Raw genomic sequence first — 14,672 nt, 5'->3', positions numbered from 1 at the left:
AGGTGTCCCTGCCCATGGCAGGGGGGTGGGACTGGGTGGGCTTTAAGGTCCCTTCCAACCCAAACCATTCTGTGAATCTATAAACTGAGTTCATGTGCCATTCAGCTAGAATGTGCCATTTTAGCCTTCAGTAGCACCAAGGCCACCCCATGTTCCTCAGCTCCCGTCTAGGAGCTCCTAACCCTGCCTGGCTTCCAAAACCAGGGAGGATCAGGCATGGTCAAGGCGTTACAGCCATGGCAGAAATAATACAGACAAAATACAGCACCAGGAGGCCAGCAGATCTCTGCCCTGCACTCTCCCAAGGTGGCCAACTGTGTCTGCTCTGAAACACGGCAGAGATCACCTGAATCCAGCCCCATCCAGGCATCTTACAGGCTTCATAAACCCCCCAGCTGGCTAGGTAGCCGTGATCCTTAATAGCAGCATTTAACAGCGTTCCTGTGTTACCATGCTGAAGTACACCACGCAGTAATAGCCCGGGTCCCGAATGTGCCATTTGCCACATCTATTCGTAGAACAGCTTTCCAGATGATGTTCGAGCCTTTCCAGGAACCAAAGGCATCTCCACGAGGACCGGGCTATTATCCCACTGCTCCTCTTTGAAGTGCCTTGCCCCCATTAAGCAAACAGTGGAGGAAAAGCTTCCTATTTACCTGCTCCAGCACAGCCCTTTGTTTTAGCCCAGCCAGGCTGCATCTGTCGGAGCAGCAACGTGCAGCATATTCTGCCTCTCTATTTGCATGGTTTGAAGAAACAGGCTGCCTACACAGGCATTTTCCAGATGGAGCAGTCCCATGTGGGTACAGACCTTTACTAGCAGTTGCCAGACTTACCACGGTACATGAGAAATGCCTACGTGTAATTACAGGGTTGGGTTGTTTTGCTTAATCATCCTGCTGATGGTAGAATACAGCTGCCCGAGGGATTGTCCTCTTGGAAACCTCCCTCAGCACACATTTTGGGACACTCAGGAGGAACCAAATCTCCCGGCAGGCTCACGACAGGTAGCAGCTTTATGGGGGAGGTAAAGGTCTATTTCTTCAACTAATAGCTCTTGTTTTATTCAACACGCTCCCGTGTAGTTCTGCAAAGGCCACAGCACACGGAGGGGACTGGGGATGGGATTGTTCCTGCAGCCAGTTATTGCTGTTGGAAATGGCTGCTGCTGTTTTTCCATCTCCTTGATTTAGCCGGTGGGTTTCCAAAGAACAAAAAAAAAAAAAAAAAATTGGTGCTTTCTCTTGACCCATTGCTGCAAAACTCAACCTGAGATATAGCAAAACCCATGGTCAGCAGGCTCTCACTCTGATCTACCCTCGCCGTTGGTGGCACAGTAGGAAGTCACCAAGGATTGTATGGTCACCATCCTGCTGGGCACAGAGGGACACCAGCCTGAGCATGGCCCCTCTCTAATGAAGCCATCTGATATAGAGCAGTTGATGCTGTTCAATGCCCACACTGCAGACACTAAAATAAAAGCACTCCAGAGAGCCTTTGGGGGTGAATGAACTGATGCCATTGCTTCAGAAACAAAAGCAGAGTCTAACCTTGTGAGGTTGGGTATGATTGTGACACACCAGGTTGAAGCTGTTCCTCCCTACCTGTTTGCACAGCTAAAAGCAAGCAGATAATTTTATTTTCCAATTTTCTGGGGAAAAAGTTACAACCTTAATTCCTTCCTTAAGGAAGACATTGAATTTCTTTTTATGATCCTGAGCAATGCGATCATTTACTCATTTACTGAGTCTACAAAAGCAATTCGTGTTTCAGCTCGATTATTTGCATATAATGAGTCACGGGACAAAACACCGTGGGTACAAAAATGTTCCTTAATAGAGAATTTGATAAAACATGGTGAAGATTAAGGACCTGACATAACCTTAAACATCGCAAAACTGTCGCACATCAAGAAAAAAAATCATTCAGCCCCATTTTGTGAAGAGGGAAGGCCAGTCCTGTATTTCTGTTTAATCTTAATTAACTCTCCGCAGGATCAGGGGACACAACAGCACTGGCAGCTTGTGCTACTGTCAGAGCACAGGGGCAGAAACTTTGTTCCAACACGGTTTCAGTGCTCTCAAAGCTTCCAGAAACTACGTAAATCAGGCCCCGATGTGTCGTTTAATCTTAAGAAATAATTTGGGATTTTTTTCTTTTATTTCTTTTTGGGTTTCTGGCTCCATGCGTTGCAGCTCATTGATATTTTCGGCTCTTTTCCTCGGAAACCAAAGGCTGGAAGCTGACTCATTGTTAATAGAAGGTAAAAGCCTCTTGGAGGCAACACGATTTCAGGAGCTCAGACCTTAATGGGAACACCAAATGCATCTGGCATTATGATAAGGTCATCAAAAATTAGCAACACCGAAGGTGCATCCTGGCTGTCCTAACAGAGATCAAAGCTGATATATATAAAACTGCATTTTGTGAAGGTTCAGACCAAAAGTAAGGGTTATTTTCCTATTCACTCCTTTTAGGCAGAAAACAGAAATCGATCTCTGTGAGGGTCCCACACAACGTCTCTGAAGGGTGAGCAGCTTTCATTCGAGCCTTGCCTTGGCTGGCTCTGCCTCCCAGCCCTGCCAGGATTGCACTCTCATCAGAGAGAGAGAAGGTAAAACTGTGCACAGAAATGAAAGTGACCCATTTAATGATCTCTCCTCTAATGACTTGCCCACAAAAGCAAATAAAATCAATGCTAATAAGGGATGCCAATACCCAAAGCCCTCTCCAGATCAGGAAGAAGGGAGATCACTTCTTTTATGTAATGGAATGAGATGGAGACAGCGGTGAAGCAGGGGAGAGGAGATCTGTGGAGGACACCACATTTGCCACAAGAGTCTACCCAGAATGTCAAGGGTGGGGAGCAAGGGACAGACAATGCACACCAGAGAGGAAAAGCAACATCTGAGGCAACACACGTGGGCTGTCAGCACTAATCACCACCACTGCAGGGCTCCAGGGGTACCACTACGCTGGGGAGTGAGTGTGAACGCTCTCTTCCCCCCAAACTGGACTGGGGTAAAATTTTCATGACCAAAGCCACCAAAAATCACCATCTACAGAACTGCCCTCTCCTTCTGCAGGGTGTTCTTTGATTATTTTGGTTTGGTGGTTTGGGCTTGTTGTGTGTGTTTGTTTGTTTTGCATTGCTCTTTCTCCCCTGTTAATTCAGATGATTGCCTTAAATTTATTTTGAGAAAAAGAGAAGAATGCACCCATCCTGCAGACAACTTCATTTAGCACCCTGCTAATTTCCACCTCCATGTGGAAGCAGTGCCGTTGCCACCACCTCCAAGGCCAGGCATAGCACCTCAAGCAAGAGGATGGATGAGCGCAGCACCAAGGCCAGCCAAAAACGTGGACAAAGCCACTTTCCCTGGGCTACCCAAAAACTCCCTCAGACCACCAAGGCCACCAACAGCCTATAGAAGTCCAGAGCTGGAGTAAACACACCACTCACCCATGGCTTTTCCAACGAGGGTATTGGCATCCAACAGGTCACATCAGAACATGGTCACTCCCACAGTCTTCCTGCATCCTTGATCTACCTGAGCAGTCCCAGCCCTGGCTTCTCTGTAACCCATCCTAGGGTGGAGCTGCCTCTGTTCCCTACATGCCCTGGCAATACAGCAGTACAGCCACTGCTTTTCCTCGGAAATCCGGAAATCTGGAGTGCCTTTGTTTATGGCACTTAAGGAGTAAATAGGAGTCGTTGCCTCCTGAGAAAAGGCTGTCCTGGCTCAATCCTTCACACAAACCCATAAAAAAGAGGAGCTGGTGTTCATTAAAAGCATGACTGAACCTGATTCACCGCCGTTCCTAACAGGATTTGAAGCCTATGGAGATGGGGAGAAGGGCTAGGGGACGTTTTCCTACACCACCTATCAGTACCTACATTTCTCTCCTCATCTCAGTACTTTTGTATTGCCCTGATCCCCGTTTCTTTTTTCTCCCAGGCATGCGTTCAACATCCTTCCCCACTGACCAAAGCAAGCCGCCCCCCGGGGCAGCAAAGCCTGCAGCGAGCTGCGCGCCACGCATGCTCCTGCTGCCCACCTCTGCTTTTCGCTTCTCTTCTGGTTTGGGGTTTTTTGTCAGCAGCACCTTTTCTAAAAAGGAGCCCACACAAACCTCCCTCCTGACTGCTTTCACTTGCGAGCCTTAGAAACAGCCCTTAGAAACACTTTGAAGGAGGCCATGAAAGCTCTCCTCAGCCTCCTTTAGGGCCTTTTTCAACAAGGCCGTGATGTGGGCCTGGGGACCGGCCTGACACAGCTCGGGGGACACATTTATCTCCAGGGCATGACTCCGAACAGCCCCCCATGAGACACAGGAGCTCACTGCAAGCCTCTGTAGGCCACCACCACCATGGGGTCGGTGCCCCAGGAGCAGGGCCAAGGCCACGGATGAGTAGGACAAGGGGACGAGGCCATGGACAAGGCAGGGAGCAGAGCCCCCGCAGGCTGTGGCCAGTTTCACGGAGCTCACTCACGAGTTTAAGCTCATATCTAATTGAATTGCAGATGGCTTTTCTGATGGCTATCTGGGAGCAAAGCTTTGATTAAAGCAGCAGCGGAGAGGCAGAACAGGCTTGTTGTTCCCAGTAATAAAACTAATGGAAGGAGGAACGACCACTTACTGCAGGCTCCACGGGGAGCATAAAGCAGGCAGATACTTTAAACAAGATTTTATTTTTATTATGACTTTTTTTTTTTTTTTTTGATTTTTGAGATTTGACAGCTCAGCACAAACCCCCAGCTTCTAGCTCCTAGAGATACAGAACACACGGAGGGCTGGAAAGCAGCTGACTGTCACTGAAAGGCTCCGCAAAGAAACTCACCCCCGTCCCTTCCCATACTCCTTGATGAACAACAGATCTGCTTTCTGCTCCGAAGGCCAGATATGTTTGTTGTCCTTTATTCTGTTTTTAGAGGCTGGCAATTTCTCTGCTCCATCCTTTTGTCGCTTCCAAGAATCAGGTGGCTTGGCCCTGAGGTCGCACACGCTAGATCTCAGCCTCTTGAGATCTTCTGGTGCCTTCAGAGCTCCGAAGAGGGAGAAGTTCAGAAGAGCTCCCAGCCCACCCAAACTAGAAAACTAAACCGAAGCGTTATGGGTTGTTGTTTTTGTTGTTTTTTCTTTTCCCCCTCATGACGGCTTGAACCACATCCAATGCACATTACCACATACGCATCACTGAAAAACCACCCCCACCCAACGCAGCTGAAGAATCAAAGCTGAACTTCGAGCTGACCTAAAAACCTGGCTCAGCTCAGGAACACGGTGTCAGAGGACTGCACTCCCCTTCCACAGCTGGCTGTGCACAAACCGAAGCCACACTAGGTCCTGGGGGCCTCTCGGCCACGTCCTGCTTCAACTTTCTCTCTCGCCTCTTGGCCTTGCACAACTCTCCCGGGGGCACCTCGATGAACAACAACAACAACAACCTGGGGCTGAGTTTCAAGGAAAGTCCTTGGAGGTTTGCTGGTTTTCCCTTTTGAACTGCTGCCCTTTTCCGATGTATTTACAATGTAAGGAAGTCAGTTTATTCACGGTTTGGCTTTTAACTTCATTGTTGAGCTTGGCCTTGCTCCTGTTGGAAATTGGACCCTGATTCAGGAGGGCAGCTGCCAGTGTCTGCTGGAAACTCCTTGCCACGGGATTTTCAAACATGTTGCTTGTTGGCCCAGCTCAGCACAAAGTAAATGCAGGAGGAAGAGCCCTGCTTACTCATCACAGGAAAAGAGGCAAGCATTTCGCAGAGTAGCCTCAAACACACATCACAAACTCCTGAGCTTGTTCCAGGCTTCCCAGGAGCTCCCTCCAGCAGCCGGCCCGGGCTCAGTTTCGCACATCTGAAGTTACACTGACCAGCGGGGACGGAGTTGGGCCAACTGCCAGCCTCCAGCCTCGGCTTTGCAATTTGTTTCAGGTCCACCCCAGCAGAAATCTCTCCAGAAAGTTAAAACGCATCATCCCAAAGAGAAAAGCAAGAAATATTTCAACATCTCAGATGCCAACTGCTACTACTCACGAGGCTCCGTTAAGCCAAGAGAGCTTGAGTACTACTATTCTACCCCACAAAGAATAAATATATGTTGTATTAAACTCCATATACACACATGAAGCTACAGAAATCAAGGGTGGTGATTCCCAAACAGCCTCGCTGGGCTCCTTCTCCAGCTGAAAGAGGGGAAGCCACCTTCCAGGCACTGATTTATTCCATAAGGACTGGGGAGAGGCATCTCTGAGACCCTGCACTTACTGCGCTGCTGCTGGGAGGTTTTGTCTGGATGCTCTTGGGATGGTTTTCAGACGCATAATGGAAGCCTATTTCTCTTCCCCAGCTATTTACAAAGCCCTCATTTTGGACAATCTGCACTTGCCTTAGAATTATTTGCCAATCTTTTTTTTTTTTTTTTTTTTAAAGCAATTAGGGAAAAATAGCAAGTTGTGCTCAGCGATAATTCACTTACCTCAGTTCATCATGTTGCTGTTAAAAATAAAGCAAGCGTGCGGCTAAATGTCAAGAAGGTAAATGACAAACAGTTTGAATATAGCCTGAAGAGCTACTGAGCGGCAGATAGGCAGAGATTAGGAAGCCTGACAGATTACATTTAATTTGATTCTCGCTGTGGATGAAAGCCCGAGCATTTCACAATTCTTACCAAAAAAAAAAAAAAAATAAAATATATATATATATATAAAAAAAAAAAAAAAACAATCTAGTGGGAAAAGAAAAAGGGTACTCTTGGCTATTGGAGCCATTTGATTTAAAGTGCTCTGAAAAATGATTTGTTATAGAACAAAAGCAAAAATCAAAACAATTCATTCCACAAGCATTACAGCACAACAGGCTGAGCAGCCCTCCCTTTGTTTTGGGCTCAAGTGAAATTTTGGTCAATTCTGGGCTGTTTCACAGAGGGAGCCTTCAGTTTTGACAGAGGGGTTGCTAAAATAACCTCGGCAACCAAGTTTCTCTGCCTAACTTTAGAAGTTTCATGAACAGCTCCAAAAGCTGGCTCCATGGTTTTAAAACGATTAAAACAGCGCTTCACCAAGGAATAGATGACGAGATTTGCCAACGCTGAAGCACAGCATGCTAAAATTATCGACGTATTACCTAACCCAAAGCCTTCAAACTCCCAGACGCTGCCTTAAAGAACAGTTTGGAAAACAATCCTGGATTTAGGACATGCTCGGGCTGTTCTCCTAAACAAAGAAGAATAAATCAATCCAGAGGTCAATCTCGTTTTTAAACATAAAACAATGCTCGGCAAATTCGGGTGAGCGAAGTGGGTGAAAAAGCTTATCTGCATGTTAACATTGGCTTTTTAGACACTCAACATTACGGCCTGGAAGTGCTAAAGAGACATTCAGAATATAAAGGCAACTGGAGACAATTAAGCCACTTACAAAGCACCAAAATTAGCATTCCTTTTGTCAGGCCCAGATAATTCAAGTGCTGTTCTGCCACAAAGGCTATCATCAATTTCTAATTTTAGCTTAATCCATTAGAAAAAAAAAAAAAAAAAAAAAAAAAAGCATCTAGCTTTTCTCTCAGTTGTTTCCTCATTAAGGATACTTTTAAATTATATACTGAAACCTCGAGAATGCAAACTACAAATTACAGTTCACATTCCCACAGGGACATAGGCACTTGCTTTGATATACTAATCCCAGCAAGGGTATCTGACACAGCTCCTTGTGCCCTAACACAGCCCAGCAGCGCCTGAACCACTGCATGAGCTGAACCCAAAAGCAAGATTTAGTTCTCAATCACAGAAAGAAAGTCTCTCCTGCCTTTGAGCCCACAGCCTTCTTGTTTCCTCTGCTGCACATTTATCCACAGTAACGTTGTTCCCCAGGAACTGTAGCTCCTGATATTCACTCACCAGTATTCACTGCATGCTACCCTGCAAAAGACTCCGTAACAACTTTGTAATTACCCTTCACATTTCAAGCCAAATTCCTGCACTCAGTTTTTAGGATGGTGCTTTCCATGACAAAATACTGTCCTACCAGTCTGTAAAGGACTAATCATTTCGTACTTCATCAGTTGCCCAGGATCCACTGTAAGCTGCAAAGCCCTTTGCTACCCCAGTTGCAGGCTGCAGTCTTGCTGTTACCTACGAGCCTTCGCCAGTAGCTTTGTAGGTTTTGGTTCACTTCTATTTTAATCATGATTACCGAAGAGGAAATAAGCGCTTTTTCCAAGCTGAAAGTGCTTTTTATCTCCATGAAGAACTTGGAAATTCTCCTCCACAATCCCACAAGGCACAATTAACACCAAGTTTGCACAATTTCAACTTGCAGAAAAACAATCGAGGTAAGAGCTGCGGGTGTGAAAGCGAGGTATTTGTGGCCATCCAACGTTTCAGCCAGGTCTAAGCACCAAAAGCTTCAGAGAGCATCTCGCTGCGGCTCGCTGCTGGGTCCATGCTCCTGCTCTTCAAGGTACAAAAAGCACCCAGTGGTGCTCCTGGCACTTCCACACCACTTCCTCATCTCTCCGCTCAGGCAGAGCCCAGTTGCAACATGCTGAAGTGACCGCAGCTGACATGATTACAATATGCAAACAGTGATTTATCAACATTGTATGCTTTATTGAAAGTTGACAAGTGCAACAGTTAAATACATTGACGTGTTACAACTGTTTAGAGAACATGCACAAAAACATATGCATACTACTATACAGATCATATGCAAAAATCCATACTGGGAAATCCAATTTTTTTTTTTTTCTTTTTTTTAAATTCTTTGCTAGCAGGGTTTGATAATAATTTTTGGAGTGGTTTTTCCTGTCTTAAACCAAACTACAATGAACAAAGATTTACTTCAAGATAATCAGCAGCCAGGGAACTTCAGAAGTTACACAAACAGCATAAACCTGCCAAATTCTGAACAGTTGCGTAGGTGCATTCTTATTTATGTAGCATTAAAAAAAAAAAAAAAAAAAAAAGACTTTCCAAACTTTTTCAGATCAGCCAATGAAACAACTAAACTTCAATCTGTACAACCTAAATAGTTACAGTTTTTTCTATTTTACAAAGTAATTACACTAAATACACAAATGTACAGTAGGCAAATAACCTTCATTGTAATTATCCTATGACCCAACTGTGTGTCACCTACCTGCCTTCTATATATAATACAGCTTTATGCACCTGTCCACTGCTGCAGAAAACGGTGCAAGTATTTGCACTTAAGGTTTCAGGTGACAATTAAGTGTTAAACACTGAGTTTACCTTTCTCCCTCTTCCTCTCAGATCCTACGCACCAGTCCTCACTTTGGAACCCCGGTGCTCTCTGGGGATCGAGCCATCGCCTTTCGTTTTTTAAACTCCAGTCTATTTCTTCACGTGTTCCAAGCTTGAAAAGCACTTGTATCGGTAGCATCACTGGATGAGTGGAAGATTTAAAAACAAACCAAAAAAAAAACAACAAAAACAAAAATATTCAGGCGTGCAGCTTCGTTCTTCAGCCATCTGCAGAAGCTGCTCCAGTCCCCAGTGTACTTGTGCTAATTCTCTGGAAGAAGTTTATTTTATTAAACCAACCTAAGAACAAAGACTCCTTCAAGCCAAAGGGGGAAGGGAGGGAAGAGAGGGAGAGATGAGCGCGTAACATGGCGGTGGGCGGGCGGGAAGCCTCTCGTAGTGATGCGTGCAGGGCACCGAGTCCTCAGTCCAGGCTGCGACACGCGCCGAAATGGATGTCGGGCGGATTCCCGCTACAGTCCTCCTCGCTCCGGGCAGTCCAGGGGCCGGCGGTCACGACGGCAATGCCATGGGCGGCTACGCTGAAGGCCCCGATCCCTGTGAGGCCGGCTGGGCGGGCTGCTGCTGCTGCTGCTGCGTCGTCGTCCCTTGGGACTGCGAGGAGGACGGCGGGGACCCCGTCTGCAGCTGCGCCTGGAACTGGGCGAGCTGCTCGGGGCTGGCCAGCGTCTTCAGCAGCGTGTTCTCCTGCTCCAGCTGCGAGTTCTTCTCGATCAGCTCCTTGATCTGCTCCTTCAGCACCTCCACCTCCTCGCGCACGGCGTACATCAGGTGGCTCTTCACCAGGTCCTGGGGGGCGACACGCGGGGGAGAGGGGGACATCAGGGCACGGCCGAACACGTGCGCCGGGTGGCGCGCCGCAAGCCACGCCCCCCTCCCATCAAGCCACGCCCCCCTCCCTTCAGGCCACGCCCCCCGCCGCGCCGGCTGCAGCCAGTTCTGGGCGCAGGTTGCCGCATTTCCCTCCCCTGCCGCCGGCCGGCCGCGGCCGCGGGTGACGTCAGGGCGCGGCGCGGCCAATGAGCGGCCGAGTTATTTATAGCCGGTTGTTAAAGGCTCGCACTTTGCCTAGCAACAGCCGGCCGGCGGAGCCCTCCCGGGAGAGCGGCGGCTCCGGCTCCGGCACCGCTCCGCCAACAAAGGGAGCGGGCGGCGGGCACCGGGCACCGGCACGGGACCGGACCCCCACGCCGGGAACTGCCGGGCCCCAGCCCCCCCGGGCTGCCCCGGCCGCCTCCAGGGGGCTGCGCCTGTTTGTAGGGCGCGGGATGCGCCGAGGAAAGCAGCAAAATCGATTAAAAAATGAATTAGAAAGCAGGGGGAAAAAATGAGGGAATAGGGCAAAATGCTGCGTGCTGCCCCAACGCACCGGCACCCAGCCGTCATGGGCTGTGGTGAGAACAGCCCCGTGGTGAAGCCTGATGGGCAAAGCCCCCAGCCCCGGACACGAAACCCTAAAAACACGAAACCCCAAAACCATGAAACCCTAAAACACAAAACCCCAAAAACACAAAACCCCAAAAGCTAAGGGGTCCCTGCCCGGCCCCACAAGCCTCCCGGCGCCGTACGTACCATCGCTTGCTCGATCTTGTTGTCGATCGCTACCACGCTTGCACCAGAGGAGCTGCGAGAAAAAGGAGGAAAAAAAAAAAAAAGAGAGAGAAAAAAAAAAAAAAAAACACCATAAAAATCAAAATAAGGACCGGAGGGCTTAGGGGCGGCCGGATCCCTCCCGAGCCCCGGCGGGATGCTGGGGCTGCAGCGCTGCGAGCGGGGCGGCCGCCCCCGGGCTGCCCCCCCCGGGCACGGCGGGGGGACGGCGCTGGGCTGGGGGCGGCGGCCCCGCTCCCCGCTCCCCGCTCCCTGTCCCGGTCCTAATCCCAATCCCGGTCCTGACCCCAACCCTAATCCCAATCCCGATCCCGATAGGGGCAGGCGGGCAGCGGTGCGGCTGTGCGCGGACAAAGGATGCGGCTCCGGGGGTCGTGCCGCCCCCCTTTTACCCCTCACCCCCAAAATAAATCCCCCCTGCGTGCCTCTTTACCTACTGTCGAGCCTCAGGGAGGAGCTGTCGGTGCCCAGCAGGGACGAGAGGAAGGAGATGGAGAAATGCCGCAGCTGATAGACCCCGAGATCCATCGCCACCGCTCTACAACATCGGGCGCTCATGCGAGCGCGGCCGGGAGCGCTCCCCGCGACAGAGCCCACGGGGACGAAGAGGATGAGGAAGGGGACGAGGAAGGGGACACGGGACGGGGCGGGGAGCCGGGGGGCTACCGGGATGGGGCCGGGGCTGGCCGGCGCCGGGCGAGCCGCGGGGCGAGCTGCGGGGCCGCGCCGCACAAAACCCGGCCATCCCGGCCCCCCCCAGCTTTTATGCGCCGCCGCCGCCGCCCATTGGCTGAGCCGCCGCCAGGCCACGCCCCCTCCTGCATCTCATTAAGGGAGCCCCCCCTCCCTCCCTCCCTCTCCCCCAGCCCCCCCCCCCCGCCCTGCTCTGAGCACCCCCCACACACACACCCCAAATTGGTGGGCACAGGGAGGGGGGGGGCACGGCCCCTGCATCCCCCACATCGCTTTAAAGTGAGACCCGAGGGGGTGTGGGGGGGTCTTGGGACCCCCCCCTCAATCCAAGCTGCCCCCTCCCTATTCAAAAAATTCGGTAGGAAATGGTGCAATTCAGCAAAAGCAACTTAAAAACGCGGGGAAGCGGCTGGCGGGCAGGAGCCCGGCCCCGTTGCCTCGCCGACACCGCCACCTGCCGGCCCCCTGGCTGTGTGTGTGTGTGTACAGGGGGGGGACCCCAAATCCATCCCAAATCCGCCCCAAATCCGCCCCAAAACGCAGCGCGGAGCACGGAGCCCGCCCGGCCCCACACGTGTCCGGGGCAGGGGGGAAGCCCCTTAGGGCTAAGGAGAGCGGCCCCATCCTTCTCAGCTCCCTGCTTCACCCGAAAAGGCACCAGCAGGGAAACCACCCCACGCACACCCGGCATTAATAAATATCCCCAAATAACAGACAGGATCCCGAGTCCCGAGGCTCGGGTCCTTAACCCTATTCCACCACCAACTTTACAGCGTGGGCTCTCGGCAAATTCCTCCGCCTGTTTTTAGCTGCCCACGAGCCCGGGTTGTGATTCCCCAGAAAGCTGTAGGGCTGCGCGTTGACGTGCACGCTCTGCTCTGCCCACCCTATAAAATAAAGCTCCCGCAGGGGCTCAGGAGGATGGCTGCGGTGTCACCGAGCGGAGTGCTATAGGGCCAAGCAAGCAGCGTGCAGAAATAATGCTTATATCAAAACACAGACCAGAGCCAGCAACTTTTGAGCGAGCTTCGGCTTTGGTGGTGTTGGAGATCTGAAACGCCGCTTCTCCCATTAAATAATTTCCTCTTGTCTCAATTTAATCCCGCTAAGCACTCCTCTTTGAAGTGCTTCTCATCTTAAGCACATAATGAGGTAAGCTGCAGCACAGAATCCTTTTGTCTCCACGCGAGCCTGCTTCTGCGTGCTTGTTAAAAAAAATAATAATAAAAATACCTCTTTATCCATCAAGCACCTCGCCAAGGTGGGCTTCCTTCGGGTGCCAGCACGGGACGCCCTGCACAAGCATCTCCCAGAGCTGAAATCAATCTCAGCTTTGGGCTGGGCCCCCAACTCAAAGCTAGAGGTATCCTACAGGTATCCTAGAGGTACCGACAGCTGTTTTCCCAGCATCAAACTTCTGTGAAACTGCTCAGATCCTAACAACCTGAAGAAACAACTCCGGCTGCATGAAACCAAGGGCTGAAGGGTTATTGATTTCAACAGGCCAGGATTTTTTTTCCTCATTTCAACGAGAGCGGAGAAACCGTACGATAATTTCTTTCCCCTCAGTAAGTCAGATTTTTTTTTATATACAATAAGATCCAATAAAAAAAGACAGAAGTGTAAGTTAAAAACACAGAATCTCCAGCCTCAAACCCGTAGCTCTGGTCTTTAAGGACACCAAGTTTTAATGCTGACAAAAGATGAGGTCTGTATTGAGTACCTGGATATTAGGACGCACAGAGAGGATCCCCCCTTACCAGTCAGCGAGCTCTCCACAGGGAAATCCGGGCCATCTTTAACCAGTTGTGATGTTTGGGACATTTCTTTCCTCAGATCATCCCTAGCTGACTACCTGGCGATGCGGTCGGGATGAAGGCCCCTGCTCTGTGCACATCCATGGGGTTGGGTTTCCGAGTCCCCTCTGGGAGTTGAGCAAGGTTGATCATAGCTCAAAGCCCGAAATGGCATCCAGATGCTGCACCACCTAAATTTAAGGACTTGCACGTTTGCAAGTCCGGGAATCAGAGGCTTCCCAGATTGCATAATCCAAGCTTAAAATGACAAAGAATAAAATATTTGCCTTAATTAAAAAAATCCTCCTCGGTGTCCCGTAAACTGCTCTTAACCAAAGGCTGCGAGCAGGAAGAGATCCACCAAACGTGTCAGTGCCCTCAAAAGTTTTAAATGAGACCCAGGAATTGGTTTGTATTTCACACACACACCCCCAAAAAAAACACACAACCTCGCTCTGTGCGCTGTTGCTATCCCTGGGATGGCATTTAGTGCCATAAAACAGTATACGTGGAAAAGTGACAAAATGTCACCGTTTTAGGTCTCACCACCCCAAGCACGGCGCTGAAATTCATTTTTCCTTTCTGTGAAACCGCTTAAATCATCCTAGATTTAACTCATAAAAAGAGCATTCGACTCCCTGCTCTTACGTGCAGCTTTCATGTGCTGTGCTCTTCTCAAAGCCGAGGAGAACACCTCGGAGTAAAAGCCACTTACGTTAAAATTTAATCCCACTCGTTCTCCTGACAGCGCGAGAGGGGATTTTTCAACCATCTACTCCAAAATTAACTGAAGAAGGGAAGAATGAGAGTCACTGGAGCATCTCGAGTCACACCTAGCATCACAAAAGAAACACAGCGAGGACGGGATGTGGTTTGGCACGCTGACATGGCAAGCATTTGGGAAGCCCGAGCACCCCTGCCCCATAGGGCTGATGCCAGGACGGTGGCGCGCACACACACACCCCGCACAGCACTGCACTGGGATTTCATCATCAAATTAAAAAAAAAAATGGATCAGTTAATAATTTAACCACACGAGAAATTATTCAGCATAGCAGCAGGCATGTACTTCTCACCAGCTAGTGCTTCTCCTCTCTTTTTCCTTTTCAATTCAACCCCTGAAAGCAAGCCTGTATTTCAGACAGACGCCTATCACACCAGGAGGAACAACTCACAGGTGTGTGCCTTACACCTTCTAGGGGCCAGAGCTGGTTTTAGGGGCACTTCCAGCTTCTCCTGCAACCTTTTTGCAGGCTTCTCTTCTTGAGTTCAATGTCACTTCCCTCCC

General features: G+C 49.9%; 1 protein-coding gene across 4 annotated transcripts in view; it reads right to left on the bottom strand.

Annotated features, from left to right (window-relative positions):
* Positions 1 to 8,585: 8,585 nt before the first annotated feature.
* Positions 8,586 to 14,672, bottom strand: part of TSC22D1 (TSC22 domain family member 1) — a 78,005-nt gene continuing 71,918 nt past the window's right edge. For 2 of the 4 annotated variants that reach the window (XM_082759575.1, XM_082759578.1), the window contains 2 exons: positions 10,857 to 10,908; positions 8,586 to 10,073 (listed from right to left, as the gene is read on the bottom strand). In XM_082759575.1, the coding sequence (XP_082615701.1) occupies positions 9,801 to 10,073; positions 10,857 to 10,908 (325 nt within the window). In that variant the 3' untranslated portion in view covers positions 8,586 to 9,800. Of the gene's footprint in view, positions 10,074 to 10,856; positions 10,909 to 11,328; positions 11,637 to 14,672 lie in introns of those variants that run through there. The other 2 variants (XM_082759576.1, XM_082759577.1) reach the window with 2 other exon arrangements.

This window comes from Aythya marila (genome assembly GCF_965140915.1).
Source record: "Aythya marila genome assembly, chromosome: 1".
Taxonomy (NCBI): domain Eukaryota; kingdom Metazoa; phylum Chordata; class Aves; order Anseriformes; family Anatidae; genus Aythya; species Aythya marila.
This window is presented reverse-complemented; position numbering and strand designations above follow the sequence as displayed.